The sequence below is a fragment of the Trichomycterus rosablanca genome, chromosome 3 (assembly GCF_030014385.1).
Source record: "Trichomycterus rosablanca isolate fTriRos1 chromosome 3, fTriRos1.hap1, whole genome shotgun sequence".
In the NCBI taxonomy this organism is placed as follows: domain Eukaryota; kingdom Metazoa; phylum Chordata; class Actinopteri; order Siluriformes; family Trichomycteridae; genus Trichomycterus; species Trichomycterus rosablanca.
The window spans coordinates 13399883-13413187 of NC_085990.1; the positions used below are offsets into that span (position 1 = coordinate 13399883).

At 41.3% G+C, this 13305-nt stretch overlaps 1 protein-coding gene across 1 annotated transcript in view; it reads right to left on the minus strand.

The window, feature by feature from the left end:
* Nucleotides 1–13305, minus strand: part of grik5 (glutamate receptor, ionotropic, kainate 5) — a 187596-nt gene that overhangs the window by 24549 nt on the left and 149742 nt on the right. The window contains exons 6-7 of the mRNA XM_062992731.1: nucleotides 3819–3997; nucleotides 108–161 (exon numbers count right to left, since the gene is read on the minus strand). Of these exons, the coding sequence (XP_062848801.1) occupies nucleotides 108–161; nucleotides 3819–3997 (233 nt within the window). The remainder of the gene's footprint in view (nucleotides 1–107; nucleotides 162–3818; nucleotides 3998–13305) is intronic.

Below are 13305 nucleotides of genomic sequence, written 5' to 3' on the forward strand. Positions count from 1 at the left end.
TCATAAGAACTGCATTGCCACTACTGCCCAACACTGGATGTCAGCAGTGAACAGAACATAAATAGAAGCAGAAAATGAAAAGCAAGAAAATGGAAAATTGTTTTTACCATAGTGGTGAGAATGTACTTGTAAAACGCTGATGTCATTCCCAATTCAGATGCCTATAAATAAAGCGAGAAAACAGTGTTACTATACAGAAAGAACAAATCAGAGAAATGGTTTCATTAGTACAGGATATACGGTACACATTCAGACTGCTCAAAGTCAATCACAGTGCAGGTACTGAAAATGAACAAAGCTCAATTACATAACAGTACATCAGAGAGAGAGAGAGAGAGAGAGAGAGAGAGAGGGAGAGAGAGAGAGAGAGAGAGAGAGAGAGAGAGAGAGAGAGAGAGAGAGAGATTTTCCACATTTTGGTGGAAAAAATAACATACAATTGTATACTGATCAGCCATAACATTAAAACCACCTCCTTGTTTCTACACTCATTGTCCATTTTATCAGCTCCACTTACCATATAGAAGCACTTTGTAGATCTACAATTACTGACTGTAGTCCATCTGTTTCTCTACATACTTTTTTAACCTGCATTCACACTGTTCTTCAATGGTCAGGACCCCCACAGGGCCACTACAGTGCAGGTATCATTTAGGTGGTGGATCATTCTCAGCAATGCAGTGACTATGACGAGGTGGTGGTGTGTTAGTGTGTGGATCAGACACAGCAGCGCTGATGGAGTTTTTAAATACCGTGTCCACTCACTGTCCACTCTATTAGACACTCCTACTTAGTTGATCCACCTTGTAGATGTAAAGTCAGAGACGATCGCTCATCTATTGCTGCTGTTTGAGTTGGTCATCTTCTAGACCTTCATCAGTGGTCACAGGACGCTGTCCACGGGATGTCCACAGCAGTGACAGTGAGGTGTTTAAAAACTTCATCAGCAGTGCTGTGTCTAATTCACTAATGCCAGCACAACACCACCATGTCAGTGTCACTGCAGTGCTGAGAATGATCCACCACCTAAACAATACCTACTCTGTGGTGGTCCTGGGAGAGTCCTGACCTTTGAAGAGAGGCTAACAAAGCTCCACTTTATGGTAAGTGGAGCTGATAAAATAAACAGTGAGTGTAGAAACAAGGAGGTGGTTTTAATGTTATGGCTGATCTGTGTATTCTTCTTATAGCCTGGAATGTAAATGATTAATGTACATATATGACATTTGTGTCTTTTAGCAGATGCTTTTATCCAAAGCGACTTACAGTTGTGACCAATACAATCCAAGCAATTGAGGGTTAAGGGCCTTTCTCAAGCACCCAACAGTTGCAACCAGCATAAACCAGCAGCCTTCAAATTACTAGATTGTTAACTGTGTTATTAGTTTAAGTACACTGTGATGTCTTTTTGTCCATGAATTATTAACACTGAAATCTGAGTAATTTTAAAAGGTTCAGAAATGCTTGTGCAACTGTATATTATCTTATGAAGAACTTTGAGAATCTGTGTTTCAGTGCTTGAGTCAAATACTAGTACTTATTAAATCAGCATTTAATAACTGCTGTAAGCCTTGGGTTTTCACAGTGGGTGGTGCAAAATCTCTATACAATCATTTCCCGTTTTCTATTACACTTTATATACTGTATGCACCACCCCCACGCTGGCCAAGGAGAGCCACTGACAAGCACCCACCACATCTGACATGCGTAAAATCGCTGACCAATAGTGAATTCTGACTGAAAGCTATATCAAGTACAAAGAGTTCCACTACTGCCTATGTTTTCCTCCACTATTCATGCCAGATACAGCAGGAGTTACCGTTGTGGTTAAAAACACAGATTGAGTCTCAGAAGCTCCAATTTTCTGCAGTGGTAGACTAGCATATTAGACTGCTGAGCCACCCAAGTGCCTTCATATAAATGTTAATCATTTTCAAAGCTGATAGATCAATTTAGAAGACATATACATGATGAAGCATAAAGCAGTGATTATACTGGATTATACAATTGTTCATTTAACCAAGATATGCCACACAAAAAGTAAACATGTTTGCATGATTGTAAAACACCTTGCTTTAAAAAACAAACACAGCAATTATTTCGACAGCAGCAGACCCCATGCTGACACACAGCATAAGTAAACAATAAGAAAAAAGTGTGACAGATATCTTTGATATTGCTGTACATGAAGTGGGGAATGTGACATGCACCAACATCAGAGTGTCTGACATGCAGTAAAAATAAAAAGGAAATACAGCAATTGAACAGATCAAAAAATGAGACATTTAAAATCAAAGCGCCAGTTTAAAACATTACTACAGCTACTTCTAAAAATAATAACAACAACAATAATAACAATACATTACTGCTATTATTATTAATAATATTAATGAAAGGTAGGAGAAACGCCAAAGCAACAACAATAATAATAATAATAATAATAATAACAATACATTTATTACTATTATTACTGTTATTATTATTATTATTATTATTTTTATTAATGAAAGGTAGGAGAAACCCCAAAGCAATAATAATAATAATAATAATAATAATAAAAATATTAATAATAACAATACATTTATTACTATTATTACTGTTATTATTATTATTATTATTATTAATATTAATGAAAGGTAGGAGAAACGCCAAAGCAACAACAATAATAATAATAACAATACATTTATTACTATTATTACTGTTATTATTATTATTATTATTATTAATGAAAGGTAGGAGAAACCCCAAATCAATAATAATAATAATAACAATACATTTATTACTATTATTACTGTTATTATTATTATTATTATTATTAATGAAAGGTAGGAGAAACCCCAAAGCAATAATAATAATAATAATACATTTATTACTAGTATTATTAATATTAATGAAAGGTAGGAGAAACCCCAAAGCAATAATAATAATAATAATAATAATAATAATAATAATAATAATAATAATAATAACAATACATGTATTACTATTATTACTGTTATTATTATTATTATTATTATTATTATTATTATTAATGAAAGGTAGGAGAAACCCCAAAGCAATAATAATAATAATAATACAATAATAGTAATAATAATAATAATAATAATAACAATAATAATAATAATAAAACATTTATTACTGTTATTATTACTATTAATATTATTATAATTATTATTATTATTATCATTATTATTAATAAAAGGTAGAAGAAACCAAGAATCCCTCGGAAAAACAGAACACAGAGAACCTGCCAAACAAAGTTTTAAGTAAAAACATAAAAACTTAAGCTCAGCTCAAGACAACAGGAGGTGAAATGACTTTAAAGTGAATCCACGATTAGGTCACAGGGTGGCAGGAGTTTCAGTTACAGACTGGTAACTAGAGTTTTATGTTTCACTGCATGTGTAGCATACACCAAGAGAATGGTACTGGTATAACTGCTTGAGCCCTGCAGTTAAGAAGTCAGATTGCTCTGTTTTAAGGGGCATTTTATTTGCTTGCTTTGGTTCTACTTGTCAATATCAATACAAAAGGTAGAGGATAGAACTGCTGGGTGATAATACTCCATCCACTGAGCATACGCAGTCTTGGAATTATTTAATAAGTAAAATAAAAAATATACATCAGATCCTGTGGCTTTACAATCAGCAGATCTTAGTGAACACCTGTGGGAAACCATCACCAACATCATCAAAATCAGTTTTTGGAAGAATGGAGTTTTATCCATCAGTAAAGATTTAGACACTGTGTGTGTGTGTGTGTGTGTGTGTGTGTGTGTGTGTGTGTGTGTGTGTGTGTGTGTGTGTGTGTGTGTGTACCTTTTTCAGAATTAGGTAGGAGACAGTAGCATTAGCATCGATGATGATGGTAGCTATCTTATCATCACGGATCTCCTTGAGTAAGGAAGTGGGATCGAGGTCATTGTCCAGCATCCTGACTGACAGTGTATCCCTGGAGATCAGAAACCGCCTCACCAGCTCCTCCAATCGAAGCAGACCTGTGAAAACAGGGAGTAAAAGATTATGCAGAACAATGTAAATATATATATACAGTGTATCACAAAAGTGAGTACACCCCTCACATTTCTGCAAATATTTCATTATATCTTTTCATGGGACAACACTATAGAAATAAAACTTGGATATAACTTAGAGTAGTCAGTGTACAACTTGTATAGCAGTGTAGATTTACTGTCTTCTGAAAATAACTCAACACACAGCCATTAATGTCTAAATGGCTGGCAACATAAGTGAGTACACCCCACAGTGAACATGTCCAAATTGTGCCCAAAGTGTCAATATTTTGTGTGACAACCATTATTATCCAGCACTGCCTTAACCCTCCTGGGCATGGAATTCACCAGAGCTGCACAGGTTGCTACTGGAATCCTCTTCCACTCCTCCATGATGACATCACGGAGCTGGTGGATGTTAGACACCTTGAACTCCTCCACCTTCCACTTGAGGATGCACCACAGGTGCTCAATTGGGTTTAGTCTATCACCTTTACCTTCAGCTTCCTCAGCAAGGCAGTTGTCATCTTGGAGGTTGTGTTTGGGGTCGTTATCCTGTTGGAAAACTGCCATGAGGCCCAGTTTTCGAAGGGAGGGGATCATGCTCTGTTTCAGAATGTCACAGTACATGTTGGAATTCATGTTTCCCTCAATGAACCACAGCTCCCCAGTGCCAGCAACACTCATGCAGCCCAAGACCATGATGCTACCACCACCATGCTTGACTGTAGGCAAGATACAGTTGTCTTGGTACTTCTCACCAGGGCGCCGCCACACATGCTGGACACCATCAGAGCCAAACAAGTTTATCTTGGTCTCGTCAGACCACAGGGCATTCCAGTAATCAATGTTCTTGGACTGCTTGTCTTCAGCAAACTGTTTGCGGGCTTTCTTGTGCGTCAGCTTCCTTCTGGGATGACGACCATGCAGACCGAGTTGATGCAGTGTGCGGCGTATGGTCTGAGCACTGACAGGCTGACCTCCCACATCTTTAAGCTCTGCAGCAATGCTGGCAGCACACATGTGTCTATTTTTTAAAGCCAACCTCTGGATATGACGGCGAACACATGGACTCAACTTCTTTGGCCGACCCTGGCGAAGCCTGTTCCGAGTGGAACCTGTCCTGGAAAACCGCTGTATGACCTTGGCCACCATGCTGTAGCTCAGTTTCAGGGTGTTAGCAATCTTCTTATAGCCCAGGCCATCTTTGTGGAGAGCAACAATTCTATTTCTCACATCCTCAGAGAGTTCTTTGCCATGAGGTGCCATGTTGAATATCCAGTGGCCAGTATGAGAGAATTGTACCCAAAACACCAAATTTAACAGCCCTGCTCCCCATTTACACCTGGGACCTTGACACATGACACCAGGGAGGGACAACGACACATTTGGGCACAATTTGGACATGTTCACTGTGGGGTGTACTCACTTATGTTGCCAGCCATTTAGACATTAATGGCTGTGTGTTGAGTTATTTTCAGAAGACAGTAAATCTACACTGCTATACAAGCTGTACACTGACTACTCTAAGTTATATCCAAGTTTCATGTCTATAGTGTTGTCCCATGAAAAGATATAATGAAATATTTGCAGAAATGTGAGGGGTGTACTCACTTTTGTGATACACTGTACATATATATACATATATGTGTATATTTATATATCTATATATATCTGTGTGTGTGTCTCTGTGTGTGTGTGTGTGTGTGTGTGAACTAAATGTAAATAAGTGGCTGGCTCCTGGTGGGAGCATGTGTATGGGAGAGAGAGCCAGTGAACCCAGTGCCAAACTTTAATTAGTTTGAGCGAAAAGAGAAATCAATGCACTTGCTTACACGCTCTCATTCTCTCTGACTAAACTCCCCCAGCACCCTGCCTCGCCTCCCCCATGCCTTCATCTTCCTCTCTCTCCCTCACCCACTCACCCAAATCCCTCAGCTACCCTTCCCTCAAGCTACTTCTCTGAATCTTACTCACTCTGGCTTTTGCCTATTAGTACATTTCATTCCACCTCTCAGCTCTCTCTATCTGTCGGCTCACTTCATAATGAAACGACAAAATAATGAACTGCAGAAAAAAACTGCACTGTTTTACATCGCACACCAATCAAAGACAGAATTTTTTGGCACCAGAAACTGGAGTTGTGCTTTTACCATTTGCAACCAGTCCAGTACCACAAGTCCCTGTGCTTCCTACAGTGCACGATAACTGTAAACAAAAGCAGGAGCACAGCAGGACGATTTTCAGTTTGCATTGCTATGGTTTGTGTGATGTTTCATTTTCTCTAGATCTGTTTCTCTATTGCTCTCGTATTGTCTGATTGTAGGGTTAATTCTAATTGACCAATCAGCGGTCTGCACTGTTTCTTGCTGCAGGTGTACGGCCAGCATTGATAGGCTTGGTCCCTGGTCAAGAAGGGTAACTAAGCATGGGCAGCATGGGTACTTACGTACAGCATGGGTCACTTGGACAATGAAAACACTTTCCCACTTTACTGGGTGGGAAAAGACCTGACTAATAGGAGGACGGGGTCTTCGAAGCTGTACAAGGACCCCCTGGTTAGTAGCCCGAGGCGCCTGTGCAGAACTGGGGGAACGTGACTCTCATGCACGAGACTTGCCTCACGCACAAATCCACCGAAGTATGTGCAAATAAGAGGATGTTGGTGGACTGTCGGGCGAATATTTGGGTGAATGTACCCTCCTCGGATAACCAAGCAGGGGTAACGTGTACTTACGTACAGTATAGGTCACTAGGCAATGGAAACGACCATTTAAAAACCTACCCTACCATGGGGTACTATGCAGTGGAGAAGAGGCAAATGTACTTTTGTGATTGTAAGACATAAATAGTATGTAGCTGTAGCCTATCACAGCTTTTCAATTTGCGCAAGGCACATAGTAACACCCTGGATGGGGCGCCAGTTCATCGCAGGGCACACACACACACACCCATTCACCTATAGGGCAATTCAGTGTCTTTAAATAACCAGTCTGCATGTTTTTGGACTGTGGGAGGAAACCGGAGCTCCCGGAGGAAACCCACGCAGACACAGGGAGAACATGCAAACTCCGCACAGAAAGAACCCGGACCTGCATTAATATTACACTACCTAATTTCTACACGTATAATTTCATAAATTGTTTAAATTGCAATTTGTGAATTAAGCTTTTGCTTGCTTTAAACATGCGAATTAACACCTCATTTATTCACAGATAACGACTACTTGTACAAACCCGAAACATACAAGCGTATATCAACTTTTTACTAAAAACAGACTACGGCTGCAAAACTACAGTAGTAGTAGTAGTTAGATATTCATGGAAATCCTGCACCCCTGACTCAAATTGAGAAACTACTGTAGTTTTTGTGTAAGTCTAGGCCCCCCGAACCCTTTCCTACTAATACTTCTGATCATATTTACCACACAAGTAAGTCCTGTACACAAGTCCTGTACAGTAAAACAATACACTTCACACTTCTGAGCCTAGAGTACCTGGAGGGTTCTGTAACAAGAAGTGCTTTCAGATTCCATTCCCTGGATTATTAAATCTTATGACTTTGTCTGAGGGAATGTGTGCCCATTCAGTCAAAAAGCATTTGTGTGGGCACCCAGGTGGCACAGCTGGATATTCTGCTACAACACCAGCACTGGGATTGGAATCTTAGCTCTGCTACCGGTCGGCTGGGTGCACCTTAGCAAGCATGATTGGCAGTGGGATTGGCCCCCGAGTCTGTTGGGTGGGAGGTGGGAAAAGGCCCGACTAATAGAAGGATGGGGTCTTCGACGCTGTGTAAGGACCCCCTGGTTAGTAGCCTGAGGCGCTTGTGCAGAATTAGAGGGACGTGACTCTCATGCCTCATAACTGCCGAGCGAATATTTGGGCGAATATACCCTCCTCTGATGCAATCAGGGTTCCCAGTAGCAGAAGACTAATCGGTTACACTAAATTGGGTGAATGTTGAAAATGCGTGAATAAAAGAGATAAAAAATGCATTTGTGTGGACAGGCATGAATATAAAGTCCTCAGCATCAATCAATGTATGTATACATACACTGATCAGCCATAACATTACAACCACCTCCTTTTTTCTACACTCACTGTCCATTTTATCAGCTCCACCTATCATAGAGAAGCACTTTGTAGTTCTACAATTACTGACTGTAGTCCATCTGTTTCTGTCCATCTGCATGCTTTGTTAGCCCCCTTTCATGCTGTTCCTCCATGGTCAGGACTCTCCCAGGACCACCACAGAGTAGGTATTATTTGGGGGGTGAATCATTCTCAACACTGCAGTGACACTGACATGGTGGTGGTGTGTTAGTGTGTGTTGTGCTGGTATGAGTGGATCAGACACAGCAGCGCTTCTGGAGTTTTTAAACACCTCACTGTAACTGCTGGACTGTGAATAGTCCACCAACCAAAAATATACAGCCAACAGCGCCCCGTGGACAGCATCCTGTGACCACTGATGAAGGTCTAGAAGATGACCAACTCAAACAGCAGCAATAGATGAGCGATCGTCTCTGACTTTACATCTACAAGGTGGACCAACTAGGTAGGAGTGTCTAATAGAGTGGACAGTGAGTGGACACGGTATTTAAAAACTCAAGCAGCGCTGCTGTGTCTGATCCACTCATACCAGCACAACACACACTAACACACCACCATCATGTCATTGTCACTGCAGTGCTGAGAATCATTCACAACCTAAATAATACCTGTCCTGTGGGGGTCCTGGCCATTGAAGAACAGGGTAAAATCAGGTTAAAAAGTATGTAGAGAAATACATGAACAGTCAGTAATTGTAGAACTACAAAGTGCTTCTATATGGTAAGTGGAGCTGATAAAATGGACAGTGAGTGTAGAAACAAGGAGGTGGTTTTAATGTTATGGCTGATCAGTGTATATACGTGTACCTTTCAGTTAATAGTCCAAAGCTCTACCCATTAGGCTACCACTGTCCCTGACTTGACTGTTGTTTACCACTGTTCCCAAAGTTTGTATTTGGGAATGGAGCCCTGGGGTCAGGGCTCTCTGCAGACCACTGGAGTTCTTTCCCACCAAACTTTTTAAACCATGAGTTATAGACCCTGTTTGTGTACAGGGGCACTGCCATGCTGGAACCTTCCCCAAACTGTTGCCACATATTTAGAGGTACTGTATATAATGTACTTTATATAATTGATTTTATTCAACGTTACCTGTGGATGTGGCTAAAACATATAACCTCAATAATGAGAAGGAATGTCCATATACTTCTAGCTGTATAGTCTAACACAGTATAAGGTGCACTGCATTGCATTATACTTATAACAGAAGTTCTTGAGATGAACTATATATAGTGTCTTTATTCTTGTGCATCCTGCTGTGAGTAGACACTGCAACAGGAAGGTGATTTGTAAGTGCAAATGGCTCCCGGATGAAGAAGCAGGAAGAGCCACAGCAGGGGCACTGCATCAGAAATTTTGCACCACTGTCACGAGCAGGAGGAACTGAGAGCGCTGAGAAAATAAGCACAAATTCTAAGTGGACCGCTTGATTTGTTGCACCGCTGCACACTCCAGACACCCCAAAGGCTAGATGCGTAATTTCCCAAATTTGAAGCGACAACACAAGACCAATCTTCTTTTCTCTTCTACCCTATGGATCTGAATAAACATTTCAGCAGATTCCACTGCATAAAGCCTGAGTTATCCTGCTCTTACAATGCCAGATGTGATCTTCAACAAGATTACGTCTGAGAAGAGTCTTTCCGAAAGTTGGCTAGCTCTGAAATTGAGTGCGGATTTGACTGTCCATGTTCCCGCAGCTCATGATTTATGGCTGACCTGTTTCTTTGGGTTTCTTTAAAATCTGACAATTAAGTATTTTTTAAGAAAACTGTCACACCCCTCTCTCCAGGAGCACATGCTGGACTGTTTTCAGTCTCAAGCCAACACCTCTCATTAAGATTGGTCCCCTGCTAATTATCCAGAGCTGCACCTCGTTTAAGGTGTAATGTTTAGGGCATTCAAGAGGCAGCTGTGGATCCTTCAGCAGACACTATTTTGGCGTTGACTGTCATGCTTTTGAGCTATCAATCAAAGGGTGTTCAAATCTCAGCTCTGCCATTCTGCCACTGTTGGGTTCTTGAGCAAGGGTACCCAGACAATGGCTGACCCTGTGCTCTGACCCTGGCTTCCAAACGAGCTGAGATATGTATGTCAAAACAACATTTCTGAGGTTATGATGGGACAATCAGACCTGGCTCCCAACATTCCAATCCTCCCAAGTGTTCAGTGGGGTTGAGGTACGAGCTCTGTGTGGGCCAAAGGAGTTAATCTACACCAAATTGGCTTCACCGAGCAAGAATTCCAATCATCCCAACAGCTCTCAGTGGGGATAAGGAACGAGCTCTGTGTGGGCCAAAGGAGTTCATCTACACCAAACTGGTTCCACCAAACAAGAATTCCAATCATCCCAACAGCTCTCAGTGGGGATAAGGAACGAGCTCTGTGTGGGCCAAAGGAGTTCATCTACACCAAACTGGTTCCACCAAACAAAATACCAATCATCTCAACAGTGTTCAGTGGGGTTGAGGTACGAGCTCTGTGTGGGCCAAAGGAGTTCATCTACACCAAACTGGTTCCACCAAACAAGACCTGGCTCCCAAAAGTCCAGTCATCCCCACAGTGTTCAGTGGGATTGAGGTACAAGCTCTGTGTGGGCCAAAGGAGTTCATCTACACCAAACAAGACCTGGCTCCTAAAATTCCAATCACCCCAACAGTATTCAGTGGGGTTAAGGTACGAGCTCTGTGTGGGCCAAAGGAGTTCATCTACACCAAACTTTTCAAACAGTGGGTTTAAATAAAGTAAAAGACCTTGCTAATCATGGACTAAGGCTCATTGTAAAGCTTGCTTGACCCTGAACAACGTCACTAATATTTCTTCTTATTCATGGCAGACTTTTATTTTTCCCTCAAGTAATTGCATTTCTCATCACCAACTTCAAATGCCATTTGAAAGAAGATCCTTGGGTAGAATAGTGTTCCATCCATTCAGTACAGTTCCACATACCACCTATGCCAAGGTGCATCACAGCTGTTCAGAACACTGGCAGTAAAAAAAACCTTTACTATAAATCATGTTGGCTCTTGTTTCAATCTGCCACCTGTCTGTGTATCCGATAGGTGGCCATCTTGTGGTCGAACTCTAGTCCAGAAGTATAATAGTTCCACTCTCGTGTGTTGATTCAGACTAACACGCTGAGACAGACACAAGAGATCAAGTGAAGTGTGCAGAATCTGAGGTGATCGCCAGCATGACCAATCAGAGGGCAGATTAATGACTGGCTAGTAATGAGAAATAAATGAACATATTCTCATTAATTACTGTCTCTGCACACACTCACACACACACACACTTGCTAACAAACGGATTTTACTAACAGCATAGCCGGCACAAAGGGGCAACGTTTAGTAGGGCGAGCTGCCCTCTCTTCTCTCAAACGCCTGCCACCATTTTAAATGAGCTTGATGAGTGGCAAGTTGCACCTACTCTGCTGCCATGGCAACCGCATTGCAGCCAACTAGGTCAGAGCCGAGCCGTGTAAAGTGGCGTCCCTTCATACAGACATGTGCACTTAATTTACCCTACGTGTGATACTAATCCACTAATGTACATTTTTCGAGCTGCTATACAATACAGAACAGCAAGTGATTTCTGTGAAATGATTCCAAGCCTGACAGACGATGCACTGCTGTGCAGGGAGGCTCCACTGCTGTGGCTGACCAAAAATTATGTAAATTTAGAGGCGGTGGGGGGTGGAGATATAGACGAGAAGAACAGGAAATAACTGTTAGGGTTCCATACTATATGTGCTATATAAATTCGAAAACAATTCTATACAGACATTACAGACAGGATTTTTAAATTAGGACACTATATGAACACTATATGAACAAGCGTATGTGGACACCCAACCATCATCAAAACCATCAGCATTAATACTAAGTTGTCCTCCACTAGTACTCTTTTTTACAGCTACACTATATTGCCAAACGTATTCACTCACTCATCCAAATCATTGAATTCAGGTGTTCCAATCACTTCCATGGCCACAGGTGTATAAAACCAAGCACCTAGACTGCTTCTACAAACATTTGTGAAAGAATGGGTCACTCTCAGGAGCTCAGTGAATTCCAGTGTGGTACCGTGATAGGATGCCACCTGTGCAATAAGTCCAGTCGTGAAATTTCCTCACTACTACTTAGAGCGGAGACTGCAAGCCAGGCCTTCTCGTCCAACATCAGTGTCTGACCTCACAAATGCACTTCTGGAAGAATGGTCAAAAATTCCCATAAACACACTCCTTGTGGAAAGCCTTCCCAGAAGAGTTGAAGCTGTTATAGCTGCAAAGGGTGGGCCGGCATCATATTAAACCCTATGGATTAAGAATGGGATGTCACTCAAGTTTATATGCGTGTGAAAGCAGACGAGCGAATACCTTTGGCAATATAGTGTATACATCCTATTGGCAAGGCTTTCGACAAGACTTTGGAGTAGGGTTGCACAAAGTAGGCTCATTAGGTCAAACAGCATTCAAGGTCAGGCACTAAAGTACAACCCCAAATCAGAAAAAAAAATGGGACAGTATGGAAAATGCTAATAAAATAAAAATGCAGTGTCCCTTACATTTACTTTGACTTTTATCTAATTGCAGACAGTTTGAACCAGATATATTTCATGTTTTGTCTGATCAACTTCATTTTATTTGTTAATATACCTCCATTCCAGCAGCATCCAGGAAAGTCTTTGACGAGCAAAGATGACCAGATGATCTCCAGTTTGTCAACACGTGTGATAAAATGATTGAAATGTTTAAAAACAATGTACCTCAAAGAAAGATTGGAAGGGATTTACATATTTCTCTCTCTACAGAGGAATTTCAGTGAGTAAAGGCCAGGACGCAAGCTTAAGCTGGGCTGTGTCAGTGCCCTTGGCAAAGGTCATTTACACTTCTGTGATGGCAGCATTAATGCAGAAAAGTGCATTGAGATCTTAGAGCAACATGTGCTGCCTTCAAGACGTCATCTTTTCCAAGGACGTTCATGCATTTTTCAACAAGACGATGCAAAACCACATGCTGCACACATTACAAAGGCATGACATTACAAAGGCGTGGAAGAAGAGGGTACGGGTACTGGACTGCCTGCCTTGGATGATTCTCAGCACTGCAGTGACACTGACATGGTGGTGGTGTGTTAGTGTGTGTTGTGCTGCTATGAGTGGATCAGACACAGCTGCG